The 24,346-nt window shown below is 43.9% G+C and overlaps 1 protein-coding gene across 1 annotated transcript in view; it reads right to left on the bottom strand.

Moving 5' to 3' along the window:
- Window positions 1–11,754: 11,754 nt before the first annotated feature.
- The window catches only part of LOC138264485 (sodium- and chloride-dependent neutral and basic amino acid transporter B(0+)-like), a 385,904-nt gene continuing 373,312 nt past the window's right edge, over window positions 11,755–24,346 (bottom strand). The window contains exons 13-14 of the mRNA XM_069212546.1: window positions 23,915–24,082; window positions 11,755–12,767 (exon numbers count right to left, since the gene is read on the bottom strand). Of these exons, the coding sequence (XP_069068647.1) occupies window positions 12,597–12,767; window positions 23,915–24,082 (339 nt within the window). The 3' untranslated portion in view covers window positions 11,755–12,596. The remainder of the gene's footprint in view (window positions 12,768–23,914; window positions 24,083–24,346) is intronic.

Below are 24,346 nucleotides of genomic sequence, written 5' to 3'. Positions count from 1 at the left end.
TTTGATGATATGACCCCAATGTTGCATTGAGCTGTTCCTCCAGGGTATCAAACCATCACACAAAACCAAATAGGCAAGAGATGAGGTGGACTAGCTATTATATTCAAACAAGCAATAAATCTCAGTAAAACAGACATTTCCATACAAGGTTGTGAAGCCCTCCTCACCAGACGCCACCCTACTCCAACTTCCTCCTGTAACTTTCTCCTCCTTTACAGAGCTCTACCTAACAACTTAACATTCCCAGATGCCTTTCTAGTTACAGTCTCAAACCTTATTACATTATACTCAAACCTATGCATTCTTGGGGACCTAAATATTTGGTTTGACAAACCCAATATGTCCCATCCAAAAGCTATCTCCACTAGCCTCGTCGCATTGAATCTACATCAGATTGTACACAATCCCACACACACTGCTGGACAAATGCTAGATGTCATTTTTGCTACGCCTCAACTAGTTACCGTTCATAGCTTCATGCCAATCACATGGTCAGACCATCATTTGATAACTTTCCGACATAAAACACTACAAATCAACATAGCCCACACCTACTTACATACATGCACCTATCGACCATGGAGCAAACTCAATTTTGAAGATTTAGAAACACAACTAACAGCCTACAGAGATCTAGATACAATTAATTCTGTTCCAAAACTTTGAGTGGCTACAGGAAGCTTTTAATATCCTAATACCACTAAGACAAATTAAACAGGACAAACGAAAACCAACACCTTGGAGAAACCCAGAACCTAAAGAGATAAAGCAACAAATAAGAAGGTTGCAGTGGACCTGGCTCAAAACAAATAACATTCGAGACAAACTGCAGCTACACAAACTTAACAGAATATACAAATCATCAATCAAAAAAGCTAAAACAATAAAGGTACCAAGACAGAATTCTAAATACTAAATCAGCAACCAAAGAATTTTATAAAATTCTCAATGAATTTCAAAAACCTAAATGCATGGAAGGAAGTCATCCCACTACTCAAGATTTCACAAACAAACTGGCAACTCATTACACAACCAAGGCAGACACATTTGACCCCTATATAAAGCACAAGAAAACCATCAGCACCCACCCCTTTCCTAAAATCCCCTCTAAGAATAAACCAACCCAGCCTCTACAGTCCTTCAAACAAATATCACTAGGTGAATTTTATGGATTTGGTCAAAGCTGGCAGGCCTTCCGGTTGCCCTTCTGACCCCTGTCCACCACACATCTTCAAGAACATTATGGCCCTCATTATGACCATGGCGCGTGGTAAGATCTGACCGCCGGGTGGCAGCCAATGTGGCTGCACTCCCGCCACGGTCATTTTGAGATCCCCAACCTGGTTTCCGCCCGCCGGCCCAGCGGGGATCTCGGCCGCAACGCAGGAGCTGGCTCCAAATGGAGCCTGCGGTGTTGCGGCCGTGCGACGGGTGCAGTTGCACCCGTCGCGCTTTTTACTGTCTGCATAGCAGACAGTGAAAAGCTGCACGGGCCGTGTCAGGGGGCCCAGCGACTCCCCGTACCGCCAGCCTTTTCCTGGCGGTTCAAACCAACAGGAAAAGGCTGGCGGTAGGGGGACTCGTAATCCCCTGGGCAGCGCTGCCCTGGCGGATTAGAACCGCCGGGGCCATTGTGGCTTCCGCCGCGGTCGTAATGACCCGGAATGCACCGCCAGCCTGTTAGCGGTGCTTCCGTCACAACAGCCCTGGCGATCTTGGACCGCCAGGGTTGTAATGACCCCCATAGTTATCTACTTCTGCTGCCACACATGTAAGAAGAATCATCGACAACTCTTTAACTACAGGAACTTTTCCTGAAGACCTGAAAAAGGCATACATACGTCCGTTATTAAAGAAAACAAACCTAGACCCACAGGACCCTAACAACTACAGACCAATCACAAATGGACCTTTCCTGAGCAAACTGTTAGAAAGAGCAGCATTCACCCAGATGTCACAATTCATTGAAGACAATTCCATACTTTCAGACTACTAAACTGGATTCCGCCCAAAAAGAGGCACTGAATCAGCACTCATAGCAATCTGGGATGATCTTAGAAAAACACAGTCGACTGGAATGGAGCTGCTGCACTATTTCTCGTGGATTTCTCGGCTGCCTTGATATGGTTGACCATAGCACCCTCATTCGAAGACTCCACGAAGCCGGCATAGAAGGGACTGCTCTCGACTGAATTACATCGTACCTTCAAAACAAAACTAATATTATCTATGTTCCCTCCTTCTCGTCCAAACCGTACCTCACAAAAGCAGGGGTCCCCCAAAGATCAATCATCTCACCTTTGCCTTTTAACATCTACATCATATCATTACCAGAACTGATCAATGATTTTCAGCTCGCATGATACAACTATGCAGATGACACACAAATTGGAATGCCCCAAATACATTGTAAACTCACATATCTTCTGTTGCCTCAGTGTCGTTGATCAGTGGATGACTTGGAGCCATCTCAAACTAAATGCTTCCAAAACAGAAATACCCACACGTGGTGACTGGAAAAATTATGACCTACTGTGCGCCTGGCCTGACGATTGCGGACTACCTCCTCAATTACTCGAGGAGGTTAAAAACCTCTGAATTACCATGGGCTCTAGTTAAGTAATGCCAAAGTGGACAAATTAGCACAAACTAACTTCAGCACCTTGAAGACTTTCCGATGTATCATCCCCCACCTCGGATTTCCACACAAGGTGCAGGCTACTATCTCTCTTGTACTATCCAAACTGGAATATGCCAATGGCCTCTACCATGGATCATCTCTATCTATTTTGAAAAAACTACAACGTATTCAGAACTCCGCTGCCAGGCTACTATTACATGTAAATCCACAAGCCCACATCTGCCCTGCCGTGCGAGCACTACACTGGTTATCCGTTGCCAGAAGATTCACCTTCAAGCTGCTTTGTATCACCCACAAAGCTATACATGGAACAGGACCGCTTTTTATCAGAAACAAAATAACCAAATACATTAAAAAAAGAAACCTCAGCTCAAGATTGGCACCCGCGTTAGAACACCATCATGCAAGAAAAAGACTATAGGCGGTACATCCTTCTCCGTTCAAGCAGCCAAACTATGGAATTCATTACCCTCAAATATAAGACCCACGGATAACTATCTTGTCTTCAGAAGACTACTCAAGAGTTGCCTCTTTCCTTCAAAACCACCATAATCAAACGGAAATGGACTGCATATGCCCGTTTTGATAGATATTTTTAATCTGATTATGTGTATATTCTATTCTGGATATGTGTAGTTCTTTAGAAAATATGTATTGCTGTTATGTCATAACAGTAAATTACACACATACTTTTTCAACCTGTTTAACCGATGTATATTTACTCATGGTTGGGTATGTATATATGATTGTGTATGCATGTGTGTATGTGTGTGTGAATACATATACATGTGTATGTTATTCTATGCTCGACATGTTCCTAGGTCATTGCATGGCTCCTGGGTGGGTTGTTATATTGGATACTTATGAATCCCTACTTTCGTTTTTATATCACACTGATCAAAAGTTTTATTCTCATAAGCATTTCACTATTCAAAAATTGAGGAAAGATAAATACATAAATGTTAGAAAAGTACACTTATTAATTAACTTCAAATACTTCAAATCTTGGGAGTATGTGTTTGTACAATGCTACCTTTCTTCTCATATTATTATAAGCATTATTATGTTCCTTGAACATATATTCCCTTACTATGTATTTACATATCTATTTGTGTATTACTCTAGTCCTACTGTACTAGAGAAAATTAAATTAAAAAAAATCTATAAATAAAATTCAAATTATAAATAAGTAATTAAAGTAAAAAAATAATGAATAAATAAAATAAATAACAGTAATGATTAAGAATGTGTGTGTGTATATATATACATATATATTGTAAGCTTTACTTTGTCTACCCATCACCATATGTCCATGTCTCTATCAATCTATCCTCCATCCCCACTCTGACTGATCCCAGACCCATTCTACTACTTTCATCTCCAAAATAACCCTGCCTAAGCTCTTCCTTTCTCTTCCACATCTAGCTCACCCAAACCTCACTTTACTACCATGAGCTCCCAAACACCCCTACTAAATACTCTTTGTACAGCAAAGTCTTTAAGCATAGGTTTGACACAGTGCCATCCTTGCCGAGCTGTAAAATGACAAAAGCCATTTACCACTCCAGGCACAGTATTACAGCTTTGGATTGGTAAAGTACCGTCCAAGCCAACCTGGAATGAGTAAAAGCAACCCCTGACACGTGTTTCGCTCTCATTAGAGCTCATCAGAGAGGTCATTTTACAGCTAGGCAAGGTTGGCACTGTGTCAAACCTATGCTTAAAGACTTTGCTGTACAAATGGCAAAAGACTTTGTCACTATCTAGCTCGGCGTGGATAGCACTGTGCTGATCCAATGCTAAAAAACTTTTCTAGATAAACAGACATTTGAGGTGAGCAAATCTAGAGTGTCGCTGGTGTTGCAGGGTGCTCCTTACTAGAGCTGCTCTCCACCTAAACTTGGGAACTACCCAGAGTTCTCTCTTCTTTTTTGCATAATTTATGCGTCACTCTAACCCTGAAAGGGATTTGTTTTGACATATATATATAATTGTTGTTTACTAAAGATAGCAAGGGAAATTCTTTGGACACCAAGAAGAATAGGAGAAAAGATAAACGAAATGATACGGGAAATGTAAGATTTATCACGACCTTTAACACTGCTCATGAATCTGTAAGAAAGTTATTACAGAAACACTGGCATATGCTTAAAAGTGATCCCGTCATAGGCACAGAATTAAGAAACAGACCGGTTATAACATACAGGAAAGGGACATCCATGAGAGATATTTTGGTCAAAAGTGATGTGAGACAAGCAAAACCTTCGAATACTAGTTGGTTGAAGTCCCAAGATGGATTCTTTAAATGTACCAAATGTAAGGCGTGAAAAAATGGGGAAAACATTCAAACCATTAAACAAGCACATGGGACAATACATACCATCAAAGGCAGATATGACTGTAAGAGTGAATACGTAATTTACATTTTGAAATGCAGTTGTCCTAAGCTTTATGTAGGTAGCACTAAACTTCAAGTCCATAAAAGGATTTTACAACATCTCAGGGCAATAGTTAACAAAGATGAGGCTTATCCGGTTGCCCGGCATATGCACGAGTTACATGGTGGACGAGTAGAAGAGGTTAAATACAGTGTCACTGATGGGATAAAAAAGGACATTTGTGGAGGTGACAGGGAGAAACATCTGAGAAAATTTGAGTCCAGATACATATTGGCATTAGATTCAAGAGATCCAGTGGGGTTAAACTCAAGTGAAGAGTTACATATACATTTAAGTTAATATGGTTACCTTAACCATCAACAGCAGTTCATATTTAGTGACAGGAAAAGCGTAGAGGTAATACCATAAATAACATGTAACCCCATTATTGCATTATTATTTTTTCACACTCCTCTATATTAACCAATGTCCAATAGTATGAGCCATACAATTTGTATAATTTTAATATTCACATAAAACACAAAATAATCACAAATCTTTTTCCTTATGTAATTTGCATTTTACTATTTGCAAATTCATAGATTATTACATGATTGTGATTACCTAGGTTTTTTAGATGCCCAATATTTCTTTCAGACACTGTTTATTTTTATAATGATATTTATGCAATGTTTTTCCGTGATTCAGCAAGTTGTGTATTTGTTTATGTGTGATTCATTTGTATTTTTAAGTTAGACTTTATATTGGAATGTATTTTGTTGCTTTAATTGAACCATGGATAGTTAAACACATGGGATATATAAAGGGGGCAAAAATGACGACCTGCAGGTTGAAGAAGGCTGTCACGCCGAAACGCGTTCCTGTTTTTGTGTAAATAAACCTTTGGTTTAACAATCATGGAGTGCTGGTTGCCTTAATGATTTTTTAAGGTATCGTGTTTCATATAAGACGCGGTGGTGCGCGTCCTATTCCAGCACCGTTGGCGTTCAGGAGCAGAGAGGAAAAAGCCAAACCAAGTGTTGATATATATATATATATATATATATATATATATATATATATATATATATATATATATATATATATATATATATATGTATATATATATATATGTATATATATATATTGGACCTAGCCTTTTTGACAGGGTCATCCCCAAACATTTTGCCTCCTTCCTCCTATTTTTTCTGACCTGTTGTTCTTGGCTTTTGAACTCTGGGCACTTTACCACTGCTAACCAGTGCTAAAATTCATATGCTCTCTGTGTAAATTGTACTGTTGATTGGTTTATCCATGATTGGCTATTTGATTTACTTATAAGATCCTAGTAGAGTGCACTATATGTGCCTGGGGCCTGTAGATTAAATGCTACTAGTGGGCCTGCAGCACTGGTTGTGCTACCCACTTAAGTAGCCCCTTAACCTTGTCTCAGGCCTGCCATTGCAAAGCCTGTGTGTGCAGTTTCACTGCATCTTCAACTTGGCATTTAAAGGTACTTGCCAAGCCTAAAGCTCCCCTTTTTCTACATATGTCACCCCTAATGTGTGCCCTAGGTAACCCCGAGAGCAGGTTGCTGTGTGGGTAAAATGCAGGACATGTACCTGTGTAGTTTATATGTCCTGGTAGTGTAAAACTCCTAAATTTGTTTTTACACTACTGTGAGGCCTACTCCCTTCATAGGCTAACATTGGGGCTGCCCTCATACATTGTTGAAGTGGTAGCTGCTGATCTGAAAGGAGTAGGAAGGTCATATTTAGTATGGCCCGAATAGTAATGCAAAATCCTGCTGAATGGAGAAGTTGGATTTAATATTACTATTTAAAAAAATGTCACTTTTAGAAAGTGAGCATTTCTCTGCACTTAAATCTTTCTGTGCCTTACAATCCATGTCTGGCTAGGTTTAGTTGACAGCTCCTTGTTCATTCACTCAGACACACCCCAAACACAGGGTACTCACTTGCATATATCTGCATTTTGAATGGGTCTTCCTGGGCTGGGGGGGTGGAAGGCCTGCCCTCACACAAAGGACTGCCACACCCCCTTTTGGGACCCTGGCAGACAGGATTTAATTGAAAGGGGACCTGGTGCACTTCTTAGCCACTCTTTGAAGTCACCCCCACTTCAAAGGCACATTTTAGTATAAAACAGGGCCTCTGCCCTACCACCTCAGACACTTGTTGGAGAAGAAACCTGAACCAGAACCTGCATCCTGCCAAGAAGAACTGCCTGGCTGCTTAAAGGACTCACCTGACTGCTTTCTACAAGGACTGCTGCCTTGCTGTTGGCCTGCTGCCTTGCTGAACTCTTGTCTTGCTGCCAAAGTGCTCTCCAAGGTCTTGGATACAGATTGCCGCCTGTTCCCTGAAGTCTCAGGACCAAAAAGACTTCTCTTTGTCAACTGGACTTCTTTTGCGCCGAAGATTTCGACGCACGGCTTGCTCCAGTGTGAATAAATCACTGCACGCCGATCCGGAAAGACAACGCTCGTCACGACGCCTGCGGTGCGACCCGAACTTCGTCGCACGGCCTCGCATGGACAACGGCGCCCGACTTCCAGAGAGGAAACCGACGCGACGCCTGCCGTGAGAAAGAAAATTCCACGCACAGCCCCCCGGAACGATGCGCAGCCGGATAACAAGCCCGGGAATCCACGCACAGACCCTGGGACATCTGGTAATCCTGTGATCCACAGAAGTAGACAGTCCGCGTGGCGGAAAACGACGCACGTCTTCCCCGAGTCAAAAATAACGACGCAAGTCTGTGTAAAGGGGTGAAACTGATGCACAAATCATTTTTCTTCCCGTAGAACGATGCACATCTCCCCGCGTGAAAAATAACGAAGCACGTCTGTGTGTGAAGGGGCGTAAGTGACGCACACACCATTTTTCCACACATCTCCTTTTCTGCGGCCCTCTGCGGAGATTTTCCACTCCAAACCAGGTACTTTGTGCTTGAAAGAGACTTTGTTTACTTTTTAAAGACTTAAGACACTGTATATCACTTTTCAGTGATATCTTTAGAAATTCATATTGCATCTTTGATCGTTTTGACCTGCAAATATCCAGATAAATATTATATATTTTTCTAAACACTGTGTGGTGTATTTTAGTGGTGCTATATTGTGTTATTGTATGATTTATTGCACAAATGCTTTACACATTGCCTTCTAAGTTAAGCCTGACTGCTCAGTGCCAAGCTACCAGAGGGTGGGCACAGGATATTTTGGATTGTGTGTGACTTACCCTGACTAGAGTGAGGGTTCTTGCTTGGACAGGGGGTAACCTGACTGCCAACCAAAAACCCAATTTCTAACAATATATATATATATATATATATATATATATATATATATATATATATATATATATATATATATATATATATATATATATGGTTGTGGTGTGTGTGTGCAAAAGACACAGTACTGAGTCTAGAGCCTCTCTCGGACACGAACAACAACAAGAAGACCTGATTCTGGCGTATGCCCTTGAGTGAGCCTGACAGGCGGATGGTCAAAGCCCTGCACCCACAGGTCCCTATTTCCAGTGGAAAAAAATAGTTGCTACATAGAACAGTGGTATAGACCACTGGTACTCTGACCCAGCAAATGCCTGCACCTCAACCAGTTTGTAAAGCTGTCTTACAATGAACCCATAGCCATCTTACTGGGGACACGAGAGTGGACAAAGAACAACTGGCTATGACTATGCTTCAAAGCTTCTTTTAACAGAGATTATATACAGAAACAACCAGGTACTGTAATGCCCAGGCTCCTAACTGAACGATTCTTGGCTTGCCACAAAAGCTTCTTTACACCCATTTCCAATCATTAGGGAAACCTTAAAGTGGATTGCCTTGCACCTGTTTGGCCCTTTACAACATTATGGTTGAGGTTATGATTCCATCTTATTTAAAATGAATTACACTGCATGCTACCCTGAGCCATTCCCTGTTTGAGAAACATCAGTAGCCTGTTTATATGATGGAGTGGTTTAACATTTTAAGAGAACCCTTAAATCCATACTAAGGAATGTGGCTGGATGGGAGCACAAATACTTAAGATAAAGTATTACAGATGATTTTGTTTACCCATAGATGTGTATCCCAGGTCATAGGTTTTCCACTACGGGGATTGGAAGGCCAAACCCCCATCCCCACCCCCACACACACATACTACCACAATGAAAACACCACAAAAAAACTCCACACAGGTTTAGAATTACAGTGAATACTTATCTGAGTGAAACATGACCAAAGCAACAAAAATCCAATCAGTAGAAGTCAAGATATGAATTTGTAAAGATTAAACTGAAAAATATTGCTTAATAGTCACTAGCAGTCACATGGTTACTTGAGATCGCAAGAGACTGTTGCAAATCCAAATAAGTGTAAAGTTATATTAAGGTATTCCCAAAGCTGTCCTATAAGAGTAGTAGACACCTTGGGAGTATTTCACTACCAGCACATGTAAAATGTAAAGTACATGTCCTGCCTTTTACTTACATGGTACCCTGTCCAGTGGAGTACCTAAGGCCTACCATAGGGATGACTTATATGTAAGCTAGGGGGCCCTGGGTATATGGTATACCAATTTACAAGGGACTTACAAGTAAAATAAAAATGCCAATTGTGGACACACCAATGTTACCATGTTTAGGGATGAAGCACATACACTTTAGCACTGGTCAGCAGTGGTAAAGTACTCAGAGTCCTAAGGCCAACAGCAAAAAGGTAAAGCAAAGAGGGAGAAATACTGGGGGAAGACCACTTTAAGGCTATCAGGTCTAACAGTGGACATAGTAGGAATCTTCAAGTGAACAACAGGAGAACAGACTTAAGGTCAATTATGAAGAAGGTGGGACATAATTGGGCATAAATGGGCATACATCTCTATTTAGACCAATGTATCTCTAGGGATTGTTGTGAGAGTAAAACCAATTGCAAACCCAGACCATGAAGGAAAGCAGTAATATTAGAAGTCCAGCCGTGCTAGCCATGCCCGTTATACAATAGAACCATTGATAAGTGAATGATACTGTCAAATTGTCCTGGTACTTAAACCTGATCAGTGCATTACTTTTTGCTTAGATTTCAGGCGAGTCAGTTCTCTGACGACCTTTGTTGCCTATCCTCTCCATATGTTAGATTACTTAATAGAAAGACTAGGAGATCATCAGTGTATCACTATCCTAGATTACACAAAAGGTTATCGTCAGGTTCCACTACGTTTTTCTAATACGTGCAAGACTACTTTCTCCTCTACCTTTGGACTTTGTGAATTTTGGAAGCAGTCCTCCATCCCCCTTTTAGCATCGGCCTTATGATGAATCCTGTCATATACAATCTAGCTGCTTCCTAGTGCAGAGTTTAGGAGGCACCATTGGTGTGGTTAGGGTTTGGTTCCAAGTACAAGAATAGGAAACCCCGGAGCCTTTAACCACTGCCTTTGAAGTCCCCTGTGTTAGGTAGGGTGACCAATTCTTATTGGACAGGGCATTGCCTCTTTTATAGCATTAACTAGAAATATTATTTTTTCCCCAATGATCAGACTGTAGACCGGAAGACAGCCACATATCAAAGCTGCCTTACCTGGTCAGTTTGTGGATCAAGGGAGACATGAATGTGTGGTAGCTTTCATGCATTAATATGAACTGTGCATTAGTTACAATGTGTAGAATAGTAATCCACATTCAAATTCACATGTGTAGATTTATATGATACGATTGCCTTTAAAACGTTTTTGCATTGACCCATTAAATCTGGGGAAATTCAGCTTATGCTTACTAGGCCTCAGCTACAATTTGACATTATCTTGTTCAAAATGGATTTCTCATCTGTGTGCTATATTTGTTAGTTCTACTGCAAGTAGTCAACCAAGTCATGTTTGTTTATTTCGGAATGACACTGTTCTTGAAGAAGATTCGCAATGATTCACTACTGTTTTGTACTACTTTCTTCTGACACCTCCAGATGTCATTGGCTCAGAATGGGCTTAATCAGTATTCATGTGTTGGGATAGGTCTTAATTATATATATTGCTTTAGGATCCAATGTTCTGATTTGTTGAAAATGTATTTGTTCACATCATGATTGCACTTTTTTCCATGGTGGCCTATGAAAAGATTTCCTATAAAAACCCTCAAAATTGGGGGTGGGCCAGAGACCTTTCCTATGCTACGATGCCTCTCTGGGCCTGAACGAGCTGTACCTGGATATCACACAAAAATGTTTGTGGGAAGCAGACATTGGTTCAGGAGATCACTGTCAACTCTCAAAATTAAAAACAACCTGTCCTTATTAAAGGCAGTCTTGTTTGCTTTATGGAAAATGGGCTGCATTTAAAAAAAAAAAGTTTACTTTATTTAAATATGATCGCAGATATGGTGGTTTGATGATCCTAGCAGTCCATCATCCTTGTAATGGCATCTAATCATAGTGAGTCGCAATATGTGAATTACCTCATGAATATCGATAATGCAGGTTGGATTGTGACCCACTACAATTCAGAATTTTGTAAACTGACCTCTCAATATATCAGTCGGTTCTCAAAATTCCTTTCCACTCACAAAAAGTCAATGCACAATTTGCTGCCACTTTTTGCAAATAAAATTTCGTACATCTGGCCCTTAGTTTCACAATAAATAAGTAAGATCTAAATTTTAAATACCTTAGTCATAACAAAATGATCAGGGATGCTTTTCAAACTACAGAATATGACCTGTGGAAAATGTTTTATTAGGTTTATTACGATTACTGGACTTTTACAATCATTTGTTTCCTCTCAGACATTTTGACAGAAGATAAAATTAGTATAATATTTAAATGCTATAAACATTTAAAAACATAAAAAAATACTCTTGCCATGGAGTGTGGCTTTACTCCTTCCTTGCGGTTCTTCTTACCTTAAAGAGGTAATAAAATTAACACTCCTGCCTGCAGGATTGAAGTCTGAATTCCCTGTGTTGAGAGAAGTAAACTCACACATTTTTTCTTGTCATAGTGACACAAGATAGCAAGAACAGCCATGTTTCAGAAGATCTGTAGACCTAATACTAAAACAAATGTTCAAACAAATTGAGGCCAATAGCTTTTGATGTTCTTTCTTAACAACTGCAAAATTAACTTCTAAGCCATTGGTAGTAGTGAGTTTCACTGTCACTGGGATTTGGTGTATCCAGTCAGCAATAGGATGCAATCTGTCTTCATCTGTATGTTGTGTGACAATTTGAATTGTCATGCCATCTAAGGCAAATTTTTTCAATAATGCTTATTTTAGAATATGTTTCTAACTGCCTAATATTGATACGCATAGGTCACAAAAGTAGTTCTTTGCATTGATAGTCATTATACGATGCAGAAATGACCAGTTAAATTCATAGGACATCACACTCGGGATTGACTCATCAAAGTTTTCTCCGGAAGGGTAAAGATGTAAACTTGCTTTTTGTATGATGTTATCCTCATGAAATCATAGCTCCAGTTGTGTGTGGCAATCTGGAAAGGCATAATGCTATCCGTTCCATTTTAGTGAAACTCTGATGCGTAGTCCAAAACATTTACTCTCTTTGAAAAGAGGGATTATCCATACCAACAACTGTTGGTAGCTCTAGGTCTTCTTTAGTCTCTTTATCAAGTTTAGGATCTTTCATATCTTTATATCTTTCACCCCGGTTTTGTGGCAATGCTGGTCCCCAGTTTGCAGCCGGTTTACTACACTTGACAATACGCTGTAAAAACAAAACAAAATAAAATATAAATTTTTACCCGGTGGTTGTTTCATTTCACAGTTGTTCATAGCATAGTTACTATTACACAAAAAAAGCTGTGGTCAGGTATAGATATTGTTATTCTTTTGGACACTTAGGGGATCATTATGACCTCAGCGGACGGCGTTAATATGGAGGAAAGTACTGCTAACAGGCTGGAGGCACTTTTCTCCATATTAAGACATTGGCGGTTTGGCTTAAGCCAAACCGCCAATGTACCACACCGACCGCCACAGCCGTCACTTGCCCACCTGCGGGATTATGACCCCGCCTGCCGCCATGGTTTTCGTGGTAACCTTACCGCCTCGAACACCATGGCGGTAGGCGCTATCAGTGACAGGGAATTTCTTCTCTGTCACTGATAGGGGTCTTCCTCGCCCCCTCCACAGATACTCCTCCCTCCTCTTCCTCCCCAGAACCCCACCTTCATACACGCACCTAAATTTACACATGCACACACGCATACACACACTCATTCCCACATTCATCCATGCATGCATATATCCATTCACACACACATCCACACACACTTACATAGATACAAGCGTGCACACATTCACACAACACAACATACACACACTCACACATCCATACATGCACACACATGCAACACACAACACACACGAGCATACATGCACACACAGACATACACCCCCCACACACACAACGCCCCTGCCCCCCTCCCCTGTCGTAGCACCCTACTTACCTGTTGTCAGGGGGTCCTCTGGCAGGAGACGGGACGGGCGCTGCTGCCAGCAGCAGCATCCGCCAGCAAAACACCGCCAGGCCGTATCATGTGTCACAATATGGTCGGTGGTGGTCTACTGGTGTGGCACCACCTTACCGCCATCCGCTGGCATGGCCACTGCCGAATTTCCACCATCCTTCTAGCGGAACTCCAGCTGTGGTCAATAATACGGCAGACGGCTGGTGGCTGCGGCAACGGTCTTTTGGTGGCCATCACCACGGTGGTAGGCGGTTTTTACCACGGGGGTCAAAATGACCCCCTTAATGCCTTATTTGAGAAGCATCCAAATTCCACATTAGGGCACACAATGTTTAGGGGCCTGTGGCTTGGGCGTGCATAGAGTAGAGCAGCTCAGGATGCTCCCACCCGGACGGCTGCAATTATAAGCCATTAACATCTGACAATAGACTTACTTACCGATGATGAAGATACCGCTGGAGTTCCAGAGTGCAGGGGATTGCCTGAGTTAATACGGGACACAGGAGCAGAAATACAAGATAGCAGGCGAGGGCAGAGCCCACGTCTGAACTGCATAGATCACTGTGTGACTGGGTGCTGGTTTCGGTGGCAGGACTGGGACATTGTGACCCTGGGGGAACGTACTACATACTGCAACCAACTTGAAGCTATAGCTGGGGTGCAGTCCAAGCCTGGGGCTTGCAGTGGCCTCTGGGAAAGGGCACTGCTGTACATGATACAAATAACACCTGTGGCGGGAACTGACAAATGGACACTGGTATTGGCAATTTTGAGATAGTGGATGATTCAAATAAAGACTGGCACTGTAGCCAACACCTGCTTTGGAAGGCCTGATTTGCTGCACGGCCCAAGTAGAATAGTAGTGAAGGTGGGCTTCACAAGAGCAGCGTTAGACCCATGATCCTCTAGGAACACTTCCAGGCAGATAGGGAAAAGTGCTCAGCTGCTGGACTCAAAGACTGAAATCTTGCTGTGGCACATCATAGACTGTGCATGCCCAAATGCAGGAGAGGAGCTCACGCATGCAGAAGGGTGCAACTTGTACCTAAGTCACAGAAAGGTTCCTTGTGACTGGCACTGCCGCATAAAGCACACAAAGGATCACACACAGAGGGCCTGAAGTTTGCACTCCTTGTGCGCTGTGCTGTAGTTAAGGTACTGGGCACAGGTAGGAAGAAGGAGGAGGGGCCCCTCACACGAGAGAAACTGTGTTGGTTGGGCCTGACACGACCAACTGTTGGGCAGCAGTGCCTGAGTCGAAGGATCTTGAATGGCTGTGTGCCTCCATAACTAGAAGGGCAGCAGGTGAAGGAGGGGTCCTTGAGTGGAACTGTTTGGGCCCATGAAGATCGGCCTTGTGGTGCTGGATCCTAAGTGGTAACAGTCCAACATAGAGATTGCAAGAAGCCACCAAAGCCAAAAGAGAACATTGCCATGCAGAGAGTGGGCTGTATTGGAGCACTGATGGTGAGCTGAACTCGGGAAAGAGGGGCAAAGAGCTTGAAGTCATAAGGAGCTCATGTGGCTTGACATCACTACTGTAAGGACTAAGACAAGCATTTAGAGAGGCATCAAGCTTAAGGCCCACAAAGCTAAACAGTAGCATCAGGGCAGGATCCACACGTTTGTGCTGTAGCCAAACACGAAGATAATGAGTAGCTATGATGATGCTCTACCTTTTCATCTCTCACAAACCAGAGGCTGGAAGCGAAGTCAATTTGACAAAACACGTGTCAGCTGTTGTTGCATGGGACTAGCTGATCCTTGTTTATTTTCCTCAATCATGGAAGAATAAAAGATTTCTGAACGGTGAAGTGTGACTATTCAAGACTCATCTTTTCTGAATGGTGGTGTGCCATGGCAAGGCATGTGAGAGCACATTGGACCAAAAGTATTGAGGGCTAACACTAAATATAGGGCCTCATTTCAACCCTGGCGGTCACCGACCGCCAGGGTTAAAGTGGGGTTTGTACCGCCAACAGGCTGGTGGTGCGAAATGCCACATTTTGACCGCAGCAGTATCACTGCGGTCACACCGCCAGGACCGGCGGTTTACCACCTTGGAGGTCCCGACAGTTGCGCTGCCCTGGGGATTTTGACTCCCCTTACCGCCAGCCTGTCCATGGTGGTGTGGTAAGGGGACTTACATGGCCCCTGGAGACCCCTGCACTGCCCACGCACTTGGCATGGGCAGTGCAGGGGCCCCAATGCACAGCCCCATCATGCTTTCCACTGTCTGCTTGGCAGACAGTGGAAAGCGCGACGGGTGCTGCTGCACCTGCCGCACCGCCACATTGCCCCCGGCTCCATTAAGAGCTGGCTGCAATTTTACAGCCCAGCAGGGATGTTGAAATGCGGCTGGTGGGTTTGCGGCCGCATAGGCGGGCATTTGGCACTTCAACCTGACAGTTTGGTGATAGGACCCTTAGAGTTAGGTTGTTGTTCGAAATTGCTGTAAATAATTTAAAGGATTTTGCGTTGAAAGAAGTTGGGTAGATTTTCAAAGAGGGTTACTGGTATGGTGTTGGGGCCTCTGGAGTAGTACACTCCTTGATGATTGTGAAGATTTCTTTGTAGCTGTTGAAGCTTGCTTCTATATGTTCAGTTAGGGCTATTCTCTAGATAGTGCCTCAATAAAGCCTTGTAGGTCTTTATGGCAGTGCCATTGTAGTTGGATCTCCATTTTCTTTCTGGCAGTTTGCAGTAGCTTTTGGATTCACAGATGACGTCTGCAACCCAGCTAGCCTGTTTGTTGTTTGTTCTTAGTTAAGTTTGAGGGAGCAAGTGAGAATGCACAGTTCTTGATCCATTGGTTGAAATTGGTGATGTCTTTGTCTGGGTTGTCAGTAGTGTTGGGTTGGTCTGTTTTGAGGGTGTTGCACCAGTTCACCTCTATTATTTTGTTATTGTTCCAGCTGGGCAGGTTGATGCCGGTGGGTGTGTTGATTTGTGATGTGGAGATTTGGAAGCGTTTTTGGAATAGTCAGTCCTTGTGAGTGGCGAGGGGGAGCTGTGCTTGACTTCCTTGCTGGTGACAGAGACTGGACCTAGAGTGTGTCCTGCGATTGGTGTTATGCCTTTGACAAACTGGGTCCTATGAATGAATTCCTTGGAGTTGGAAGTGAAGGGAGAGATAAAGTATGGGATGACATTGCTGAAGTTGGTTCATGGTCCAAGTGGTCTGTCTGCCAGGGTTCCTTTCAAGGCAAAGCTATTGTTTGCAAACATAGGTGCTTGTTTTCCATTAAGGGGTGTTGATATCTGTGGATGTGGCACATTTGATGGTGTCTTTGTCAAATATTGTGAATCCTCCTCCTGGTTTGGGAAGGCAGTCTTGACATGCAATCCTGTAGCCTGCCAGGATGGCCAGTGCAATATCAGGAGTTGACGCTGAGTGAAGCCAGGTTCCCTTGAGGGGGAGGAGGTCTGGCGCACTGCTGCTGAGGAGATCCCAATTTCAGTGGTGTGTTTGCTGAGTGAGTGTAGGGTTTCTCATTTATTTTTTATTTTATACTAGTCTAAATGTCCCTATCTCGTGTTGCCCAAGGTGGCAACAGATCACAATGCACGTAGTTAACTTTGGGTTTATTGTAAAGCTTTTCAGTAATTTCATCAAGTATTATCACTCAACAAAATGAATCTCCTCATTCATATAACATTGGGTCCGTGCTCTTGCCATTTCTTCCTTTCTGGTGCTGAATGTACATAATTACTGATAAGATAAAATGGGAGAAAGAGTAGTGCAGGTTTTTTTTTGTCATTGGCAAATACTGTTCCGCTCTGCATCTTAGGCGCAGACTTATTTCAAGAGTTCAGAAGTGCCTGAGCAAAGGATATATCTCTATCATGGGAAATATGTTGAAGACAGTCTCCAAGATCCAGGGAAACGGACAGATTTTCCCCTGATCATTCACAAGAAATAAAGGTAATAAAGCTATTGGAAATTCAAGAAAATAAATCTGAATGATTTCAACTTTATTCGCTTGGTGTCAGTGATTAATAGCAATTAACTTATCCCAAGCCCTGACTTGTGTTTTAAAAACTCCATCAGACAAGTCTTTTTTAAAGTCTTAGGGGTCATTATGACCCTGGCGGAAGGCAGAGAAGCGGCGGTAAGACCGCCAACAGGCTGGTGGTCTTTCTTTGTAGTATTATGACCATGGCGGTTACCGCCATGGTCATCCGCCGGTTCTCCGTTCCGCCCGCCAGGGCGGAGACAACCGCCGGGCTGGAGACCTGCCTCCAGCCCAGCGGCCATCACTATATCGCCGGCGGTATTTTGACCCGGCTTACCGCCGCAGACTTCCTGCGGTTTGAACCGCCATGAAATCCATGGTGGTAAGCACTATCAGTGCCAGGGAATTCCTTCCTTGGCATTGATAGGGGTCTCCCCCACCCCCCACCCCCACCCCGACTCCCTCCCCTACACCCCCCACCACCCCTGCCACCCCCCAAAGGTGTCAGGGCCCCCTCTCCACCCCGACCCCCAACATCACATCACCCATACCCACACAACACGCACACAGGCACCACCTACACACTTTCACGCACACACACTGACATACATGCCTACATCCACACACACAGTCAGACACGCACACCCACATACAAACATACACGCACACATCCATACAGACATACCCACAGACATACATGCACTCATTCCCAAAACACGCAACACCCCCGCAAGCATACACGCACTCACACACCCCCTCTACATACACAGACGCACACCCCCATGCACCCACACAACACCCCCCCCACTCCCCTAACGGACGATCGACTTTCCTGTTCCGTCGATCCTCCGGGAGGGGACAGGAGCCATGGGGGCAGCTCAGCCGACACCACACCGCCAACAGAACACCGCTACGGCGAATCACAGGACGTGATTCGCTGGGCGGTGTTCTGTTGGCATGGAGGTGGAGCAACCTCCACTTCCCCGCCTCCGGCCAGTATGGCTGTTGGCGGCTCCCTGTCCGAAAAAGGATGGAGAGCTGCCAACAGTCATAATAGGCCGAGTGGCAAACCGCCACCACTGGCGGTCTTCCGCACAGCGGTCCCTCGGTGGTCTTTTTCCAAAATTACCCCCATAGTTTGCCATTTCTTAATAGCCAACTGAACCTTATAATGTTGAGTTCATGTGGTTAGATGATTTTTCAAACATTACAATAATTCTTGGCTGTACTGAAATAAATGCTCACCACTAAAGCTATATTCAGTATTGTGTGCCAAGACTGTATTTCTGCTATTTTGGATTTACCGTAGTAATGCCTGTGCCCTCGGCCTTTGCTGGTACCTGATCATGAAGACAGCAAGGCAAGGTCTGTACTTCCTCTTGACATAGTCAGATGCACCTCCAAAACCGTTTTCCATAGTGCTACAGGTTTTTCTTCAAAAAATGCAGTAAAATTTGAATTTGATCTAAATGGTGATTGCCTTTATAAGGAGTCTGAAGGCCTGACTGAAAAAACGCTATCGATCTCAGCTCCGAGGCCGTCGGGTGCTGCAGCTTCATTTTCTTCTCTTTTCTCCGCCAACGAGGAGGGCCCCCCGCCGGCAGAACCGCCTCTCGCTCGTCTCCTGGCCTATATCCTCAAGGCCCAGGATGCGGCTAGCCTCCATGACAGATTTCACCTGCCGGAGCTGCTCCTCCCAGCGGAAGACCAGGCGGAACGGATGGCCACAGGAATAGGACACATTGTGTGCTCTCAAGTGATCCGTGATCGGTCTGAACTCTCTCCCCCTCTGCAAAGTCCGCACAGATAAGTCATGGAATAGCTGGAGTTCATGCCCTCGAAAGAGTACCCTCTGGAGGTCGCGGTCCGCTGTAGAATCTTTTCTTTAAGGACAAAATTGTGGAGACAGGCTAAAATGTCTGGGGGGCGGTCTCCAGGGCCCCTGGCGCGCCCAACTCCATGTACCCGGTCCTGGACTACCTCCTGTGTCTCGTCTGTGCCAAGCAAGGAGCGAAACAGATCCACCACATAGCCTCAATGTCCTCTTTTTCAGCACCAACCGGGGCCCCTCTTATACGCATATTTTTTCTCCTCAAGCGATTTTCCAAGTCTTCGACCACCATCTGGAGAAGGTCCTGTTGCTCTCGGAGGCGGACTACCTCCTGTTGCAGGCCCGCCACCTCTCCACTGCGAGGGAGCTCACTGTCCTTTAGCTGCAATACACGTTCACCCAAGGAGGTAACCTCTCCTCGTAGCTCCTTCACCTCCCGTGAGATGTCCCTGCGCAGCTCTTGGATATCGCCCCGGAGCGAATCAAAGAGGGAGGTCAGAAAGCCCTTTGTAATGGAAGAACTCTCCTCTGGATCCGTCTCCATCTGACTCTCCGAGGCCCTCGTCTCAGGTAAGTCCTCCGCACAGTCCCAGGTGTCAAGCGCGCCCCTTGCAGCATGTCCCTCACTGAGCGCTCGCGTTTGGACTTTGATGTCGCCATGGCGCGCCGGCCTGATCACGCCTCGCCAGCTCAGTCCCGCAGGGCCTCCAGGGTCACCATCTGAGGCCGATCAATATAAGCTGCGCTGTCCAGGACCGCACCCAGGTCCAGCTCCCAGCCGCCACCACTTGCAACGATCCGCTCCTGGCGCCTTTTCAGCAGGACTGCAGGACCAGGCTTATCAAAAGTTCAGTTGTTGTTGTTGAAGCCGCCCAGAGGCCAGGCAGCTGGGCCCCTACCTTCCACTGGGGCCCCGCTCCTCACGAGGCCCCACTCCAAGACGCCAGGGTGAGGAGGCCCCGTCTGCAGCCCCCGGTCCAACAGAGCATGAGGGAACACCCCTCTCCCTCCGAGCGCTCAAGTCACCAGGCGCCGGGTCCCGTGGCGCTCTCCAGCTCTCAAGGGGCCCCAGGTGAGCCCCTAGGCCCTCAGTCCCTCAGCGCCACGCTTAGAAGGGCCACTGAGGGAAAGGCCCATCCCGCAGCCCAGGCCGCGCCTCACGCCGCTCCGCGGCTTCGCCCCGACTCCGGGGCCGGACTCAGTTCATCCCGCGGGAGCTGCGCAGCCCAGACCCGACCGCAGCCGAGTGGCACAAAACACCCGAGGGAGCCTCACAATGCGGGGGGAGCCTCCAGGCTTCCCCCAAACAGGCCGCAAGGCACTCTCCTGGGTCGAGGCGGTGGAGCGCTAGCGGGAACGTCTTAGCGCGCCGCCATCTTGGACATGCCCCCCCGCCATCTTGGACATGCCCCCCGACTTTTCATCTTTAATAGACATTTGCTGTATATAACATTTATGCAGACAAATCTATGCAGTGATAGAGATGTGGTGAGTTAATAAGACCCATTATTGATAGAACTGAGGCTGTGAGATTTTGCGGCTCTTACCAGCCTTTATCTGTTTTGCTAAATACTTTGAGTTTGGTTACTTTTACAAAATATGGAGAGGACGTTGCACAATTTTTGTCACTGATTGGTAAATTGAAATAGGTACTTACAGTTAATTAGCTTTGATACAGCCTTTGTCTATGTCTTTTTTAAGAAGTGGATGATAAGGGGAGCTCATGTTCCTTATGTTATTAGTGGCGTTTATCATGAGTGCAATATGACACAGTATATTTGCACTTTCTTAATTGTACGTGATGGGTTTGGCTTTGAGTTTTTTGGTTCTGGATACTTCTTTTTTAGTTTTGTTGAATTTTCTCCCTACTGGGTTAAGCTTCTGCAGTGTAAGACATAGCACAGACCTGGTGCTCAGTTAGTCATTGGGGAAGTCCATTTTTATGCCAACTATGGGAGGAAGCATGGTATCCTGGCAACTTCTCACAGATGCTTCAAAGCTATTGTGTGGGTAGAATGCTTAGAGCTTACTTACTGACTTATTTTGCAGACAGGCGAAACAATGGCGACACAATAAATTTCTTTTCACATTTTAGAAAGTAGAAGACTATGCAACTGTCTTGTGCGTATATGTTTTGAGTTGGACACTTCTGTAGATTATAGTGATATGGTACTTATCCTGCCTTTGGGTTAGTCTTCTTTTTCATAATTATTGTGAGTGGAAGCCCAGCATTCCGGCAACTACTCATAAACACCTCAAACATGGCACACAATGCAAATGCCAGAAGCACGCTGTCCGACTAATGTAGCAGACGAGCAGGATGAAACAGATACTTAACGGTAAACTTCCTCTGACACTAGCCTTTTTTCTATTTTCTGAAGTGGATAATACGGAGAGCTCCTGTTGTCCACGTCATTAGTGGCATTTATTATTCGTATTGTGTCAGGTAGCATGTTATTATGGCACCTTTTCATAAACGCTTTAAATTTAGCGTGTAGCTAGAACGCTGAGAGAAAGCTTCCCAACTTATGGTAAATTTGTTCTGATACTAGCCTTTTTCTCTTCTTCCTTCTTTTAATAGGTGGATAATAAGAAGAGCTCCTGTTATCTATATCATTAGTGGCATATATTGACGTTATTGTGGCCGGTAGCACGGTATTGTGGCAACTGTTCATAATTGCTTTAAATTTGATATGTATCTAGAACCCTGATAGTAAGCTGCCCAAGCTGCTTAGTCAACCAGGAGAACGCTACGAATAACAACAGTACTTTTGCTTCGACACTTGCCTGTATGTATCTTAGTAAGTGTATGGCAATACAATTGGCCTGCCTGTGGCTGCTTTGGTTTTTTTTTAATCATAGAGATATGTCTTCTTTCTTGCCATTTTGGAAGCCCTCTTTTTTTATGTTTAGTGTGAGTGGAAGTGTAGTGTCCCGGTAACTGGTTATACATATGACAAAAACTGCATGCAGTTGGAACACTGAGAGCACGGTACGTGATGTGTAGTTGATGAGCAAAAAGAAATAGATACTTATGATAAACTTGCTTTGATACTGGCCTAAGCATTGGGTCTTATAAAATAACTGGATCTAATTGTAGGATGGAATCAAAATGAAATGACTACTAAAATATGAATTGCTTTAGAGAAATGATGATGTCCAGTCTATGGTATTTCACCATATACATATATGAGGTACCACTTGATTGCAATAGTAAGGATTATAAAGAGACTCCTTTTAAGATATTTTACTTATGATATACAACTTCAGGTTAAAGTAATGTATGGTACATCCACATCACTTACATTAAAAGAATATCATAACGTAGTGATGGAATACATGTTTGGAGGTTTCTTGCCTACATATATGTAGTTAGCCATAAAAACCATAACACAAATGAGAGAGTGGGGGAGAATTTGGCTCAGAGACAAAGCCAATGCCCCATACTGTCTCCCCTTTATTATAAAACCATGTACACAGGGAGTATGGGGTGTAGTGAGGGGACCAGTGGCAAAAGGGCTTGCCCTTAGTCCAAGGATCCCAGAGTTTGAGACTTGGTGGTGTTTCAAGGGTAACTGTGAGGCGGGAAGGAAAGTTTCCTTTACTGACTAGGTGGTCTCACACACATAATAGTGTCTTGCTTCATCATCTGACCACCTAGCCCCACCCAGGTAGGACAGTGCCACCTGGGTGGGCTCAACCTCAAAGTTAAAAGAACTAGAGGGCAGTGCTGAAATTAGATTTATCTGGATAAACAAGGGATCCAGTGGTGGTAGGGAAAATATAAAAATACCTAATCAGTCACCTGTTTAATGGTACACCTTTAATCGTGGTGACTACTGGTATGGATAAAATAAATGATGGGCCACCTACTGAGAATGATTGTTGATGCATGGTCAACATGTTTCTGCCTGCTTCGGAGAGCCAAAGGAGGTCTCGGGGCATTCATCAGGGCCTGGCATCCCTAAATATCTGTATTAAATTAAATATTCAGGTAAGGGGGGATTACCTCCTACAGAGGTGCTCTAGTGAGGAGAAGAAAGGAGGCCTACCTGTGGGCAGCTTGACCATGGTAGTCCTATTCCTGGTAGGCTATTTGCCCCGGTCTATGGGAGGGGGGAGTCCCCTTATAGTCACACATACTCCAAAGAGAGGCGCCTGCCTTGAACACCTAATACGATCCCCTCCCCGACCGCTCGATATTTTGGTCCTCAGTATTTTGGCCTTACGATATATTTGATAATGATATTTTGTCAGATAACGACTTTTATGAATATTTTTTAATATTCAAAAAAAATGATTGATTGATTGAAGTAACCCTATCCACTACTGTATGTCAAATGTGTGTATGTCTCAAAACATGCATACATATGACACATCCTAACCTGAAACAGGTGATCCATCACTGTGTCCCAACCAATTTAAAAATAATTTTTAGACAGGGTTACTTTTTGCTAACCATATATTTCACTGCATTACAAATTAGGTCACAGTATCTAGAACAAGGAACTGTGTTAGACTTATGCTATGTTAACTCCAGCAGAGGTGCTTCTTTTTTAAGTCCTCTCTAGAAAGCGTTATGTGATCTACTCACCTGCCAGAGGGTTCCTTCACTCCTGACAATTTGTATGATGGCAAGGAGAGGAATCCACATGATGCAAAAAATAATCATGAGCCAGCCAAGTGCGATACCCCATCGAGGATACACATATGTACCATATGTGGGGGGATCAAATGTCACCAAAGACCAAACGAAAATTACCTGTTAAGAAAAAGAGATAGTGATAATCTAACTCCCCTTAACGTGGCATTAGATAGCATTTTACAAAGTATGCAATTAAATGATAATTTAGCTACTGTATATGCATACAGGTGATAACAGGTCAAATACTTGCATTCTACATAATTTGTATTGTAGTAAAAGATCAATGACATTTCAAGTAAGATATATTGTGCTGTAGAAAATTCTTAGAAATGCATATTTTATAAATATTTCTAAAATAAAAAATTAAGTACTGAATGAAGG

Source organism: Pleurodeles waltl, chromosome 2_1, assembly GCF_031143425.1.
Source record: "Pleurodeles waltl isolate 20211129_DDA chromosome 2_1, aPleWal1.hap1.20221129, whole genome shotgun sequence".
Classification (NCBI taxonomy): domain Eukaryota; kingdom Metazoa; phylum Chordata; class Amphibia; order Caudata; family Salamandridae; genus Pleurodeles; species Pleurodeles waltl.
Note: the sequence above shows the minus strand (reverse complement) of the source record. Positions and strands in the feature narration are given on the sequence as shown.